Here is a 12935-nt window from a genome sequence, read left to right as displayed (position 1 = left end):
GTTAGCCAGTGGGGTGAAACCGAAGTCATTTTTGTCTGGCTGGTTTGGTTTGCCTTAGAGGTGGAAAAACCCCAGCCTTGGGCTGTGACTGCCCTGTTTGAGCAACTGGTCCTGAATTGGCACTTCAGTTGGGTCCCGCCAGAATCTCATCGTCACATGGGCCCCCGGCCATGGCCCCCTGCCCTGCCTGCTAGTCTGGGCCCCTGGCCCCCTGGACTCCCTGCCTACTCTGGGACCCCGGCCACGGCCCCTTGCCTCCCCAGCTAGTCTGGACCCCAGGCCACAGCCACGGCCCCCTGCCCTCCCTGCCTAGTCTGGGCCCCAGGCCACGGCCACGGCCCCCTGCTCTCCCTGCCTAGTCTGGGCCCCAGGCCACAGCCACGGCCCCCTGCCTGCCCCAGCTAGTCTGGACCCCCTGCCACGGCCCCCTGCCCTCCCTGCCTAGTCTGGGCCCCCGGCCATGGCCCCCTGGACTCCCCGGCTAGTCTGGACCCCCTGCCCTCCATCTCTCCCTCCTCTCACCTGCTGTAACGAAGCCTCCAGCCGGCCCTGCTTGGAGATGGACAGTTTGCAGATCAGGTCCCAGCGGCCGCTCAGCTCCTCCATTTGCTTCTGCAGCCACTGGGAGTCGACGCTGCTGCTGCCCCGAGTCAGGTCCCTTACCGAGCGCTTCAGCATCTTAATGCAGCTGGCTCGCTTGCCCAGCTCCTTCTGGAAAGCCTGCGGGAGAGAGCAGGTGTGGGCGGGGGTCCAGCTGGGGTGGGACTGTGCAAGGTCCGTGTCACAGCAGCTGCAGGGAGCCCTTGTCCCCCAGCTCTGCTTGTCCCCAGGGCCCCAGGCATGGAACTGAGTGTGACTCTCACTGGGCACTCTCTTTGCCTGGACGGCCGTGCCCAGCTGGGAGCCCAGGCTGCCACGCGAGAGAGATGCCTCCTGGGGACTGTTGCGGCTGGAAGGTGCCAGGGAAACAGAGCGTCGGCATTTCTGGACGAGCTTCCGCCCCAGCATGCATCAGTCTTGCATCCCGGGTGGGGATTGTGCATCCTGGAGAGTGTGGGACAGGGGCAGGCAGAATCGGGGGACACAGCTGTGACAGTGCCCCCCATAAGGCTTTATGGAAATATACTTATGAATATAAATATGACATAACTGGATTGTTTTACGCTACATATGCTGTGTAACATATCTCTGTAAAGGTCATGAGCTACTGAATCTAGTCATCCTATTTGTATCTATGTGTCATTGTTGTACTCAAAGTTATGATTTTAAGTAGCCTCAGTAAAGCATTTGGGCAGCTTCCTCAGAAAGGAAGTCGCAAGTTAAGTGCCCAATTAAGAAACACTTAACAGACAATGGATCTTGGAAGGCTCCATTCCACGTAAGGAACCTACCCGAGGACGTTCAAGGTAGCATGTGAACCGTGGCTGCTACCTGTAAGTTCTGAGTCATGCGTGGACATGTGACTTGCCCATGTGACTCCAAAACTTCATCTTGGAGCTGGGATTCTACACAGGGGGCTGGAGGGGACCCCTGAGAGACCCCTCCATTTTGTCTTCAGCTGGCATAAGAGATAGGGTATGGCTACATTTGAAATGTCAAAGCGCTGCTGCGTGTGGTTGCAGCGCCAGCGCTGGGAGAGAGCTCTCCCAGCGCTGCAAGTACTCCACATCCTCTACAGGGGTAGCTTGCAGCGCTGGGAGGCTTACACTGAGGCTTTACAGTGCTGTATCTTGCAGCGCTCAAGGGTGTGTTTTTTTCACACCTCTCAGCACGAAACTTTCAGCGCTGTAAAATGCCAGTGTAGCCATGGCCATAGTCTCTCCACCTCCAAGAGGTGCCTGAAAGAAACTGGAACAAAAGATACTAACCACAGGGGTGGGAGTGATTGCTGGACCCAGCCTAGAAGGAGGCTAGTCTGTAAAACAGGCTTATTGGAACATCTCTGAGGGTGAAATTTACCTGTATTCAGCTTCTTACTGAATTAGGCATAGACTTGTGGGTTTTGTTTTATTTTGCTTGGTAATTCACTTTGTTCTGCCTGTTACTACTTGGAACCACTTAAATCCACTTAAACCACTTTGTATTTAATAAAATCACTTTTTACTTATTATCCCAGAGTCTGTATTAATACCCGGGGAGGGGGGCAAACAGCTGTGCATCTCTATCAGTGTTATAGGGGGTGAACAATTTGTGAGTTTACCCCGCATAAGCTTTATCCAGGGCAAAACAGATTTATTTGGGGTTTGGACTCCACTGGCAGCTCGGCCACTGAGCGTTAGAGGCAGGAACACTTCTGTTAGTTGCTTTCAGTTAAGCCTGCAGTTTGTGGGACGTGTTCAGACCTGGGTCCGTGTTTGTGGCTGGCAAGCGTGTTTGGCCCAACCAGGCAGGGATCTGGAGTCCCAGGCCGGCAGGGAGAGCAGGGGCAGTAGTCTTGGCATATGAGTTGGCAGCCCCAAGGGGGTCTCTGTGATCCAACCTGTCACAGTGGCACTAGAGGAATGCAGACCTTGTGCTTGTCCATGAGGTCGCTGACCAGGTCGCGATCTCCTGAAACCGGCACCTCCTCACACAGCTGTGGCTCGGCCCGGTACAGCCAGTCCAGCAGGGCTTGCAGAGCGTCCGTGAACTTGCCCGAGAATAGCAGGCTCTCCTCCAGCTTGTGCTGCCTGAAAGGGAACAGGTGATGGGCAGCGACCACGCCATGCGCAGGCCTGTGGCAGGGAGATGGTCATGCTGCCCGGGGAAGGTTCATACCCCAGCCAGGAGTGTGAAAAGTGGGGGCCATGCCCCTGCAGTGTGTGTGTGTGTGTGTGTGTGTGTGTGAGAGAGAGAGATGTGGGCCCCGCCCCTGCTGTGTGTGTGTATGTGTCATGTGGGCCCCACCTCTGCTGTGTGTGTGTGTCATGTGGGCCCCGCCCCTGCAGCGTGTGCGTGTGTGTGTAACATGGGCCTTCCCCTGCACTGTGTGTGTGTGGGGGGGGGATTGGGGGCCCTGCCCCCGCAGTATGTGTGTGTGTGTAATGTGGACCCTGCCCCTGCAGTCAGGACGGGTGACACTGGTGGTGATACTGGGAGACTGGAGTGTCTAAGGAAATTGCTTGTGTGACTTGTGGTTAGCCAGAGGGGTGACACCGAAGTCTGTTGTCTGACTGGTTTGGTTTGCCGTAGAGGTGGAAAAACCCCAGCCTTGGGCTGTGACTGCCCTGTTTGAGCAATTGGTCTTGAATTGCCACTCTCAGTTGGGTCCCGCCAGAACCGCATCATCACACCCTGCCCCTGCAGACTGTGTGTGTGTGTAATGTGGACCCTGCTCCTGCAGTGTGTGTGTGTGTAACGTGGGCCCTGCCCCTGCAGCATGTGTGTGTGTGTCATGTGGGCCTCACCCTGCAATGTGTGTGTGTGTGTGTGTAATGTGGGCCCCGCCCCTGCAGTATGTGTATGTATTTGTGTGTATTGAGGTCCTTGACCCAGCAATGTGTGTGTGTTTCAAATAGGGGCCCTGCCCCTGCAGTGTATGTGTGGATTGGGGGCCCTGCCCCAGCTGTGTGTGTGTGTGTGTGTGTGTAATAGCCCCGCCCCTGCAGCGTGTGTGTGTAATGTGGGCCCTGTCCCCGCAGTGTGTGTGTGGAGTGGGGGCCCAGCTCCTGCAGTGCGCGTGTGTGTAATGTGGGCCCCGCCCCTGCAGCATGTGTGGGTGAGTGGGTGGAGTGGGGGCCCTGCCACTACACTGTGTGCATGACCCAGGGAAGGGAGAAGGTAAGAGTCAAAGGGGGGCATTTGTATAAATTTGCCGAGGTGCCATTTAGATGTGAAAGCAGAAATCTACCTAACGAGCTGTGCCAATGCGCTGAGTGTCACAGCTACTCCTGAGCTGGCCCCACAGGCAAACCTCGTTTCTCTGAGCCCACGCAGCGCTACCTAAGTTAACACTAGGTTCATGGAAACATAGACCCACAGGGTGAGAAGGGCCCGCAAGGATCATCAAGTCTAACGCTCGCCACGATGCAGGATTGGTTGTGTCTAAACCATCCCAGACAGACGGCTCCAGCCTCCTTCAAAAACCTCTAGTGAAGGAGCTGCCACAACCTCCCCAGGCCCCTGCTCTGTCCCATTGTCCAACTGTTCTTACAGGTAAGAAGTTTTTCCTGAGATTTAATCTATATCTGCTCTGCTGGAGTTTGACCCCATTGCCTCTTGTCCTGCCCTCTGGGGCCAGAGACAACAACTTTTCTCCATTTTGATGGCAGCCTTTCAAGTATCTAAAGACCCCGATCATGCTCCCCAATCTCTTTTCCAAACTAGACATACCCAGGTCCTTCAGCCTTTGCTTCTATGGCTTGTGTTCCAGCCCTCTGATCATCTTTGTCACTCGCCTCTGGATCCTTTCCAGTTTCTACTTCATTTCTATAGATTGGTGACCAAAACTGGACACTGTTCTCCAGCTGAGGCCTAACCAGCACTGAGTAGAGTGGCACTATCACCTCCTGGGACTGCATGCTGTGACTCTGTTAATGCAACCTGAAATAGCATCTGCTTTTTTTGTTAACAGCCTCGCATTGCTGACTCATGTTGAGGTTCTGATCCACCATAACTCCCAGATCCTCCTCAGCTGTGCTGCTGCCAAGCCAGTTCTCCCCCTGTGATGTTGCACTCCCATATGCTTATGGAAATAGGCTTGGAGTGTGATCATAATGTAACTGGAATATGCTTAGGTTTCTGTAGGTATCTTACAGAGCTTATTATCTACATAAGAACATAAGAACAAGCCATACTGGGTCAGACCAAAGGTCATCCAGCCCAGTATCCTGTCTACCAACAGTGGCCAATGCAAGGCTCCAGAGGGAGTGAACTTAGCAGGCAATGATCAAGTGATTTCTCTTCTGCCATCCATCTCCATCATCTGATGAACAGAGGCTAGGGACACCATTCTCTACCCTTCCTGGCTAATAGCCATTAATGAACTTAACCTCCATGAATTTATCCAGTTCCCTTTTAAATGCTGTTATAGCCCTAGCCTTCACAACCTCCTCAGGTAAGAGGTTCCACAAGTTGACTATGTGCTGTGTGAAGAAGAACTTCCTTGTATTTGTTTTAAACCTGCTACCATTTAATTTCAATTGGTGACCCTAGTTCTTGTATTATGGGATAGTAATAAACTTTTCCTTATCCATTTTCTCCACATCACTCATGATTTTATATACCTCTATCATATCCCCCTTAGTCCTCCTCTTTCCAGGCTGAAGAGTCCTAGCCTCTTAGTCTTTCTCGTATGGGACCCTCTCCAAACCCCAATCATTTTAGTTGCCCTTTTCTGAACCTTTCTAGTGCCAGTTATAGCTTCTTTCGAGGTGAGGAGACCACATCTGTCACAGTATTCGCGATGTGGGGCATACCATGGATTTATATAAGGACAATAAGATTCTCAGTCTTATTCTCTATCCCTTTTTAAAGATTTCCCTAACATCCCTGTTTGCTTTTTTGACCGCCTCTGCGCACTGCATGGACATCTTCGGAGAACTATCCACGATGACGCCAAGATCCTTTTCCTGACTCGTTGTAGCTAAATTAGCCCCCATCATATTGTATGTATGTGGGGGGGTATTTTTCCAATGTGCATTACTTTAACATTTCTCACATTAAATTTCATTTGCATTTTGTTCCCCAATCACTTAGTTTTGTGAGATCTTTTTGAAGTTCGTCACAGTCTGCTTTGATCTCTAACTATCTTGAGCAGTTAGTATCATCTGCAAACTTTGTCACTCACTCCTCACCCCTTTTTCAAAATCATTTATGAATAAATTGAATAGGCTTGGTCCTAGGACTGACCCTTGGGGAACACCCACTAGTTACCCCTCTCCATTCTGAGATTTACCATTTATTCCTAACCTTTGTTCCTGTCTTTTTAACCAGTTCTCAGTCCATGAAAGGACCTTCCTTTTATCCCCATGACGAACTTCATTTACATAAGAGCCTTTGGTGAGGGACCTTGTCAAAGGCTTCTGGAAATCTAAGTACACCTGGAAATCTACTGAGTGTGTTCATCCTATTTGTATGTACGTATCATCCTTCTATCTAAAACTAGAAATATGAAGTTAACTCTGAGGTCCTATTGTAATTATGCAAAGTGTGGGCCATTAAATGGTGGTTTAGAATCTTGATGGCTCTCATGACTAGGACAATTAGTTTAAATGGCTCTGTTTACTTGCAAGCCTTCCTGTGTTCCCTGTGAGTCAGGCTGGAAAGAAAGGAGGCTGGGGTCTCACAGGACATGTGACCATGTCACCTGCTACTGGAATCCATCTGAAGCTGGTGCTTTTCCATTCAGAAGGGGGTGGGGTGGGGACCCAGAGAGATAAAAGATTCCCGCCTTGTGCCAAAGCATAAAAGGGGGTGCAACAGAACAAAGGGGCTGCAGTCATGAGAAATCCCCTGTACAACCTGAACTGGAGCAAGGGCTGTAACCAGGGCAGGATGGCCAGATTAGACGAGTCTAGTCTGTGAAAGAAGCTTATTGGACCATCTCGCAGGGTGAGATTTACCTGTAAACAGTTTCTTAATGTGTTCAGCTTAGACTTGTGTGTTTTGTTGTATTTTGCTTGGTAACTTACTTTGTTCTGTCTGTTATTACTTAGAACCACTTAAATCCTACTTTTTATACTTAATAAAATCACCTTTGTATATTAATTAACCCAGAGTAAGTGATCAATACCCGGGGGAGCAAACAGCTGTGTGTATCTCTCTGTCAGTGTTATAGAGGGTGGACAGTTTATGAGTTTACCCTGTATAAGCTGTATACAGAGTAAAACGGATTTATCTGGGGTTTGGATCCCATTGGGAGCTGGGTGTCTGGGTGCTGGAGAGAGGTCACCTGCTGAGCAGTTTTCAGTTAAAGTCTGCAGCTTTGGGGGTGTGGTTCAGACCTGGGTCTGTGTTGCAGCAGGCTAGCGTGTCTGGCTCAACCAGGCAGATTTCTGGAGTTCCAAACTGGCAGGGAAAATGGGCTCGGGGTCATTCCAAAACGTCAGGTGACAGTCTCAAGGGGGTCTCTGTGACCGAACCCATCACACACACCTCAGTCCGTAGTTGTGATTTGGTTTTTCTTCCCTAAGTGGAGCACTTTCCAATGCTCTTTGCTGAATTTTATTTTGTTGTCTATAACCCCATTCTCAAGTTTATCAAGATCCATCTGAAATTCAGCTCTATCTGCCAAAGGCTTGGCAACCCTTCTCCCCTCGCTCCCCAGCAATTTGTCATCTTCAAGCTAGATCAATATGGTCTCTATTCCTACATCCAGGTAATTAATAAAGATGCTAAACAACACTGGACCCAGAACAGATCCCTGTGGAACTCCACTTGAGCCCTCCGTCCAATCTGACATCATTCCATTAATAGTTACTCTTTCTTTGCGGTTCTGTAGCCACTTAATGGTAGTTCTGCCAAGCCACATTTCTCCAGCTGACTTATCAGAAGGACACGTGGGACTGTGTCAAGAGCCTGGCTGAAGTCCAGATCTATTACATCCACCACATGCCCCCTATCCACCAAACCAGTTTACCCTATCAAAGAAGGAAATCAAGCTGGTTTGTTCTTGGTAAATCCCAGCTGGCTGCTAGTGATCACCCCTTCATCCTCCAGGTACTTGCAATTTTTCAGGTCACCTTTTCACTTGAACAGCATTTCTCAGCTCAGCACACTTGGCTATTCTGAACGGCAATGTATCATTTACACAGAACCACGTCCATGTGCCATCAACAGTTCAGAACCCAGGGGCTGCCCAACCCTGTGGACAGCCTCTCCTCTTGTCCAGGCTCACAGGACAAAGAAGAGTCAATGGAACCAAAGAAACTGCAGCATCTCCAGTGCAACCAATGCTCAGACAAGTCAAGTGGAAAGGTCTCCGCCTCATCACAGCGGTAAGGGAAGAAGAAGTGGTCATTTTCATTCCCAAGATGGTATTCCTCTCTCTGGCCTTTAACAAGAATCAGGGCAGGTTACCCTGCTGAGCACATGTTCTTCAGCGGGAGCACACGGCTCCAGAGTTCAGGTTCTAACGTATGCGGTACCAGTGGCTCTCAACCAGGGCTCTGGGGCCCCTTGGGGGGCCATGAGCCAGTTTCAAGGGCCCCGCCAAAATAAATCGGAGAGCAGAGCAGATGTTAGACTCACTGGGGCCCAAGGCAGAAAGCTGAAGCCTGAACCCTGCTGCCTGGGGCTGAAGCTGAAGCCCAAGAAACTTAGTTTTGTGGGGCCCCCTGTGGTGTGGGGCCCTGGGCAATGGTCCTGCTTGATACCCCCCAACACCGGTCCTGGCTTTTAATGTACTGAAAAACAGTTGTTGTGGCACAGGTGGCCCACAGACATCTTAGAGCATGTTGGTGGGGCCAGGGCAGGCTTTAGAAAGTGTGGGGCCTGATTCGAATACCCGGCGGCGGTCCAGGTCTTCGGCGACACTGAAGGACTCGCCACCGAAGTGCCGCCGAAGACCCAGAGCGAGTGAAGGACCCGCCGCCGAAGTGCCGCCGAAGACCCAGAGCGAGTGAAGGACCCGCCGCCGAAGTGCCGCCGAAGACCCAGAGCGAGTGAAGAACCCGCTGCCGAAGTGCCGCCGAAGACCCGGAGCGAGTGAAGGACCCGCCGCCGAAGTGCCGCCGAAGACCCGGAGCGAGTGAAGGACCCGCTGCCGAAGTGCTGCCGCAGACCCGGACCGCTGCCGGGTGAGTAAAAATTAAAAAGTCAGGTGCTCTTCTTTAGGGCACGGGGCCCTCTTAGGTGCTGGGCCCGATTTGGGGGAATCGACCTAAAGCCGGCCCTGGGCAAGGCCTCCTAAAGAAGAAGTTTGAGAACCCCTGTGCTGTACGCAGGCCCTACTCCCTCCTTCATTCCTCCAAGCCAACCGGGCTGAGATGTGAGCTCTGGCTTCTGACGTCATCTGGTCCAATGCCAGGGCCCACACTCTTAAACGGGCCGTAAAGACCAGGGCACCTCACCCCTGGAGATGTACTTGAAGGGGATGGTAAATACTGCACCTGAGTTTGGAGATTTGCACGGCTTCTGGGCAGCATAGCGGAGTCTCAGACCTTGCTTCATTTGTAAGGAGAGAGGAGCCAGGGCTCTGAACTGCCAGGCCCGGAGGCGCCGGAGCTGTGAACAGTCAGGCCCTGAGGTGACAGGCTCTGAACGGCCAGGCCCAGAGGTGCCAGGGCTCTGAACTGTGAAGCCCAGAGGTGCCAGGCTCTGAACCGTCAGGCCCGGAGGCACCAGGGCTCTGAAAGGCCAGCTGTGAAAAGACCACCAAATGACCTTTCTGACTGGAGTGGGAACCAGGGTCCAAACACCAGGCTCTGTGGTCCACCCACGACTGACCAGCCGGACCGTGTTCCACAGACATCAACAAAAGCCGGATCCCCCCCTTTCTAGTCTCCCTTGCCTGCAGCTTGTGCCAGTCTGGCTGGAGACAGGCGCACCAGGACAGCGTGAATTACCCTCCCCTGGGCAGCACAGCAAAGTTATTCTGGGAATAAATGGCTCTGCTAGTTCGAGGGTGACTTGCAGGGTTTGAGTCCGTTTGTTCTGCACAAAGGTAAAGGCTACTTTTCAGTTCCTGTGCTCGATGAACTTCCCCTCTGGGGTGTCTGCCAAGGAGCCGAGACCCCCCGGTCACTGCAGAGCAGAGCCCTAAACCTGCATCACTGGCCTCATGCTGCACACGGGAAGGTTTACAACTTTAACCCTTTTGACCCTTGACATTCATCCAATATATCCCAAGGGCAGGAGGGGGGAGGAGGGAGGAGAAGATGGGGGCACAAGCACCAGCAGGGTGGGGGGTGGCAGGATCTCAGGCCCTGCACAGGGACCCAGCACCCCTGGGTCCTGGCCCAGCAGAGACCAGTGCCAGCAGGACTAGAGCAGAACACCAGCCTCACCTCTCCACAGCCCGGCCACCCATGTCATCCCAGCGCTCCTTCAGCTCCGCCAGCAGCTCCTCCAGCAGCTGCACGTCCTCGGTCAGCTGGGCCCTCTCCCGCAGCAAGCGCCCGCTGCGCAGCGTGGCCTCATACACGGGACGCTTGGAGCGCAGCAGCTTCTGGAACTCCTGCAGCACCGGAGAGGGCGGGTTAGTCCAGGAGAAACGGCCAGGGCCTGGAGACTAGTCCTGGTGGGTCAGCCCCAGGGAGATGGGTCAGGGGAGCAGGCGGGTCAGCCCAGGGGAGATGGGCAGAGGCTGTGTGGATGGAGCTGGGGAGCCGGTGGATCGGCCCAGGGGAGTCTCCTGCACCCCAGAAGTCCTTGCCAAGGTGGGCAGTCCCTGGTGGGGAGAGGGCTCCTGGAGAAATGCCCCAGTTCTGCCTGGGCTGGGACCCACTGGGCCGAGCCAGCCTTGAAAGTCGGAGCACCGGGGGAAGCCCTGTAGGCCCCTTTGTGGAGAGGAGGAGGCTACGCAACTCCATTCTCAGTGTGGAGAAGCTTCCCCATGGCAACTCCTCCCTAGACTCTGTCCCCTATCTCCTACCCCCCACCAGCTCCCGCAAGCACCCCCCAGCATGCCCAGCCCCTCACCCCAAGCCTCCTTGGGCTGTGTCATAAACAGATAGTTAAGGGTTAATGTCTCTTTAACCTGTAAAGGGTTAAGAAGCTCAGTGAACCTGGCTGACACCTGACCAGAGGACCAATGGGGGGACAAGACACTTTCAAATCTCGGTGGAGGGAAGTCTTTGTTTGTGCTGTTTTGTTTGTTGGTTGTTCACTCTTGGGGCTAAGGGGCCAGACGTGCAACCAGGTCTTTCTCCAATCTTCCTGAAACAGCCTCTCATGTTCACAATAGTAAGTATTAGCTAGAAAAGGCGGATTAGTCTTATGTTTGTTTTCTTATCTTGCAAATGTGTATTCTGCTGGAAGAATTTTTACCTCTGTTTGCTGTAACTTGTATCTTAGGCTAAGGGGGAGGCAATCCCTCTAGTCTATATAAGCTGAAGACCCTGTAAACATTTTCCATCCTGGTTTTACAGAGATAATTTTTACTTTTTCTTTCTTTAATTAAAAGCTTTCTTTTTTAAGAACCTGATTGATTTTTTTCCTTGTTTAAGACCCAAGGGGATTGGGTCTAAACTCACCAGGGGATTGGTGTGGGGAAAGGAGGTGGGGGGAAGGTTAATTCCTCTCTGTTTTAAGATCCAGGAGTTCAGATCAGTGTAGCCTCTCAGGGTAACCCAGGGAGGGGAAGTCTGGAAGGGGGAAGGAGGGGAATGATTTATTTCTCCTTGTTTTAAGACCCAAGGGGTTTGGGTCCTGGGTCCCCCAGGGAAGGTTTGGGGGGGGACAGGGAGTGTACCAGACACTGGAATTTCTGGTTGGTGGCAGCGCTATCAGATCTAAGCTAGGAATTAAGCTTAGAAGGGTACACGCAGGTCCCCACTTTTTGGACGCTAAAGTTCAAAGTGGGAAAAATATCTTGACAGGCTGAGTGGGGCCTGGGAGTCAGGGGCGGCTCTAGACATTTTGCCGTCCCAAGCACGGAGGGTCCGCTGGTCCCGCGGCTTTGGCAGACCTCCCGCAGGCGTGCCTGCAGGAGGTCCGCTGAAGCTGCGGGACCAGCAGACCCTCCGCAGGCAAGTCGACAAAGGCACCCTGCCTGCCACCCTGGTGGCAACTGGCAGAGTGCCCCCGCAACTTGCCGCCCCAGGCATGCGCTTGGAGCGCTGGTGCCTGGAGCTGCCCCTGCTGGGAGTGCAGCTGGCCAAAGGGAGCCGTACCAGCATGTCACACAGAGACAGGGACATGCTGGCCAGTACAAATCTGGGCACCCCCTTCCCCAGGCAGTCCCTGACCTCACACACAGGGGCCTCAATGTGATGAAGTGGGACTGCTCTTAATGTTTCCTCTGAATACTGTGTGGGTGCCTCAGTTTCCCCTATGCATTTCTTAAGTCTCCAGCATGAATAAATGGCCACCACTCTGTATCCTGGTAACAAATGGCCGGGGCCCTTCCCCCAGGCAAGGGAATAGCTAAAGGTGAACAAAGAGATCAGGTGACCTCCTGGCCCGGGAAAGAGACAAAGGCCAGAAAGGAGGGGCTGGAGGGGGGTTCAGTTTGGGGCTGACTGGGGACGGGAAGTGAGGGCAGCCGTGGGGGTCTGGCTCGCTGCCCCCCAGAATGGACCCGGCCAAGGGGTCCCGTTCTCTGTACCTAGAAGCTCTGTTTTAGACCCTGTTCCTGTCATCGAATAAACCTCTGTGTTACTGGCTGGCTGAGAGTCACGTCTGACTGCAAAGTGGGGGTGCAGGACCCTGTGGCTTCCCCAAGACCCCGCCTGGGCGGACTCGCTGTGGGAAGCGCATGCAGGGACAGAGGATGCTGAATGCTCCAAGGAGAGACCCAGGAGGTGAAGACGTGTGAGCTTCTTGCCCTGAACAAGTCTGCTCCAAGGGAGAGGAGGCTCCCCAAAGTCCTGACTGGCCTGGTGGGGAGCAGTTCCAGAGCTTCGCCCGGGGACTCAGTGACAACTGGTGGCAGCGGTGGGATGTACTGCACCCCGTGAATGGCGCTGCTTGCAGTAAGTGACTGGGGAGCCGTAAAACAAAGCGGGGATAATAAGGACGAGGTGTGCTGAAGGCTCAGAGAGGGACGGTTTCAGGGGGCAGTTAAACTCTGGGAGTGTGTGACCAGCGAGGAGGACTGTTGGAGTAACGGGGTCCCCCTGAGGACTGCAGCGAGCAGTCTCAGGGGCAGAGGAGCTTGCCGCTCCACCCTGGGAGAGAGAAGGACTTCTGCAGTAGCTGGGTTCCCCTGGGGCAGTAGTTCCCAAGGCGTTGCCCACGGGCACCATGGCTCCTGCCAGAGCATTTATGTGTGTCCGCCTAGTGCCCAGCAGGGGAGAGAAGCTGCGGCCCCACACCTGCCGGCAGCCAAGAACTCTGTGGCTGCAGGCGCAGGA

The 12935-nt window shown here is 53.4% G+C and overlaps 1 protein-coding gene across 1 annotated transcript in view; it reads right to left on the bottom strand.

The window, feature by feature from the left end:
- LOC116822795 (microtubule-actin cross-linking factor 1, isoforms 6/7-like) overlaps positions 1-12935 on the bottom strand; it is a 143143-nt gene that overhangs the window by 30865 nt on the left and 99343 nt on the right. Inside the window, 3 exon segments of the mRNA XM_075063409.1 lie at positions 523-720; positions 2510-2669; positions 9927-10096. Coding sequence (XP_074919510.1) covers positions 523-720; positions 2510-2669; positions 9927-10096 — 528 coding nt within the window.

This window comes from Chelonoidis abingdonii, chromosome 2 (assembly GCF_003597395.2).
Source record: "Chelonoidis abingdonii isolate Lonesome George chromosome 2, CheloAbing_2.0, whole genome shotgun sequence".
Lineage (NCBI taxonomy): Eukaryota > Metazoa > Chordata > Testudines > Testudinidae > Chelonoidis > Chelonoidis abingdonii.
This window is presented reverse-complemented; position numbering and strand designations above follow the sequence as displayed.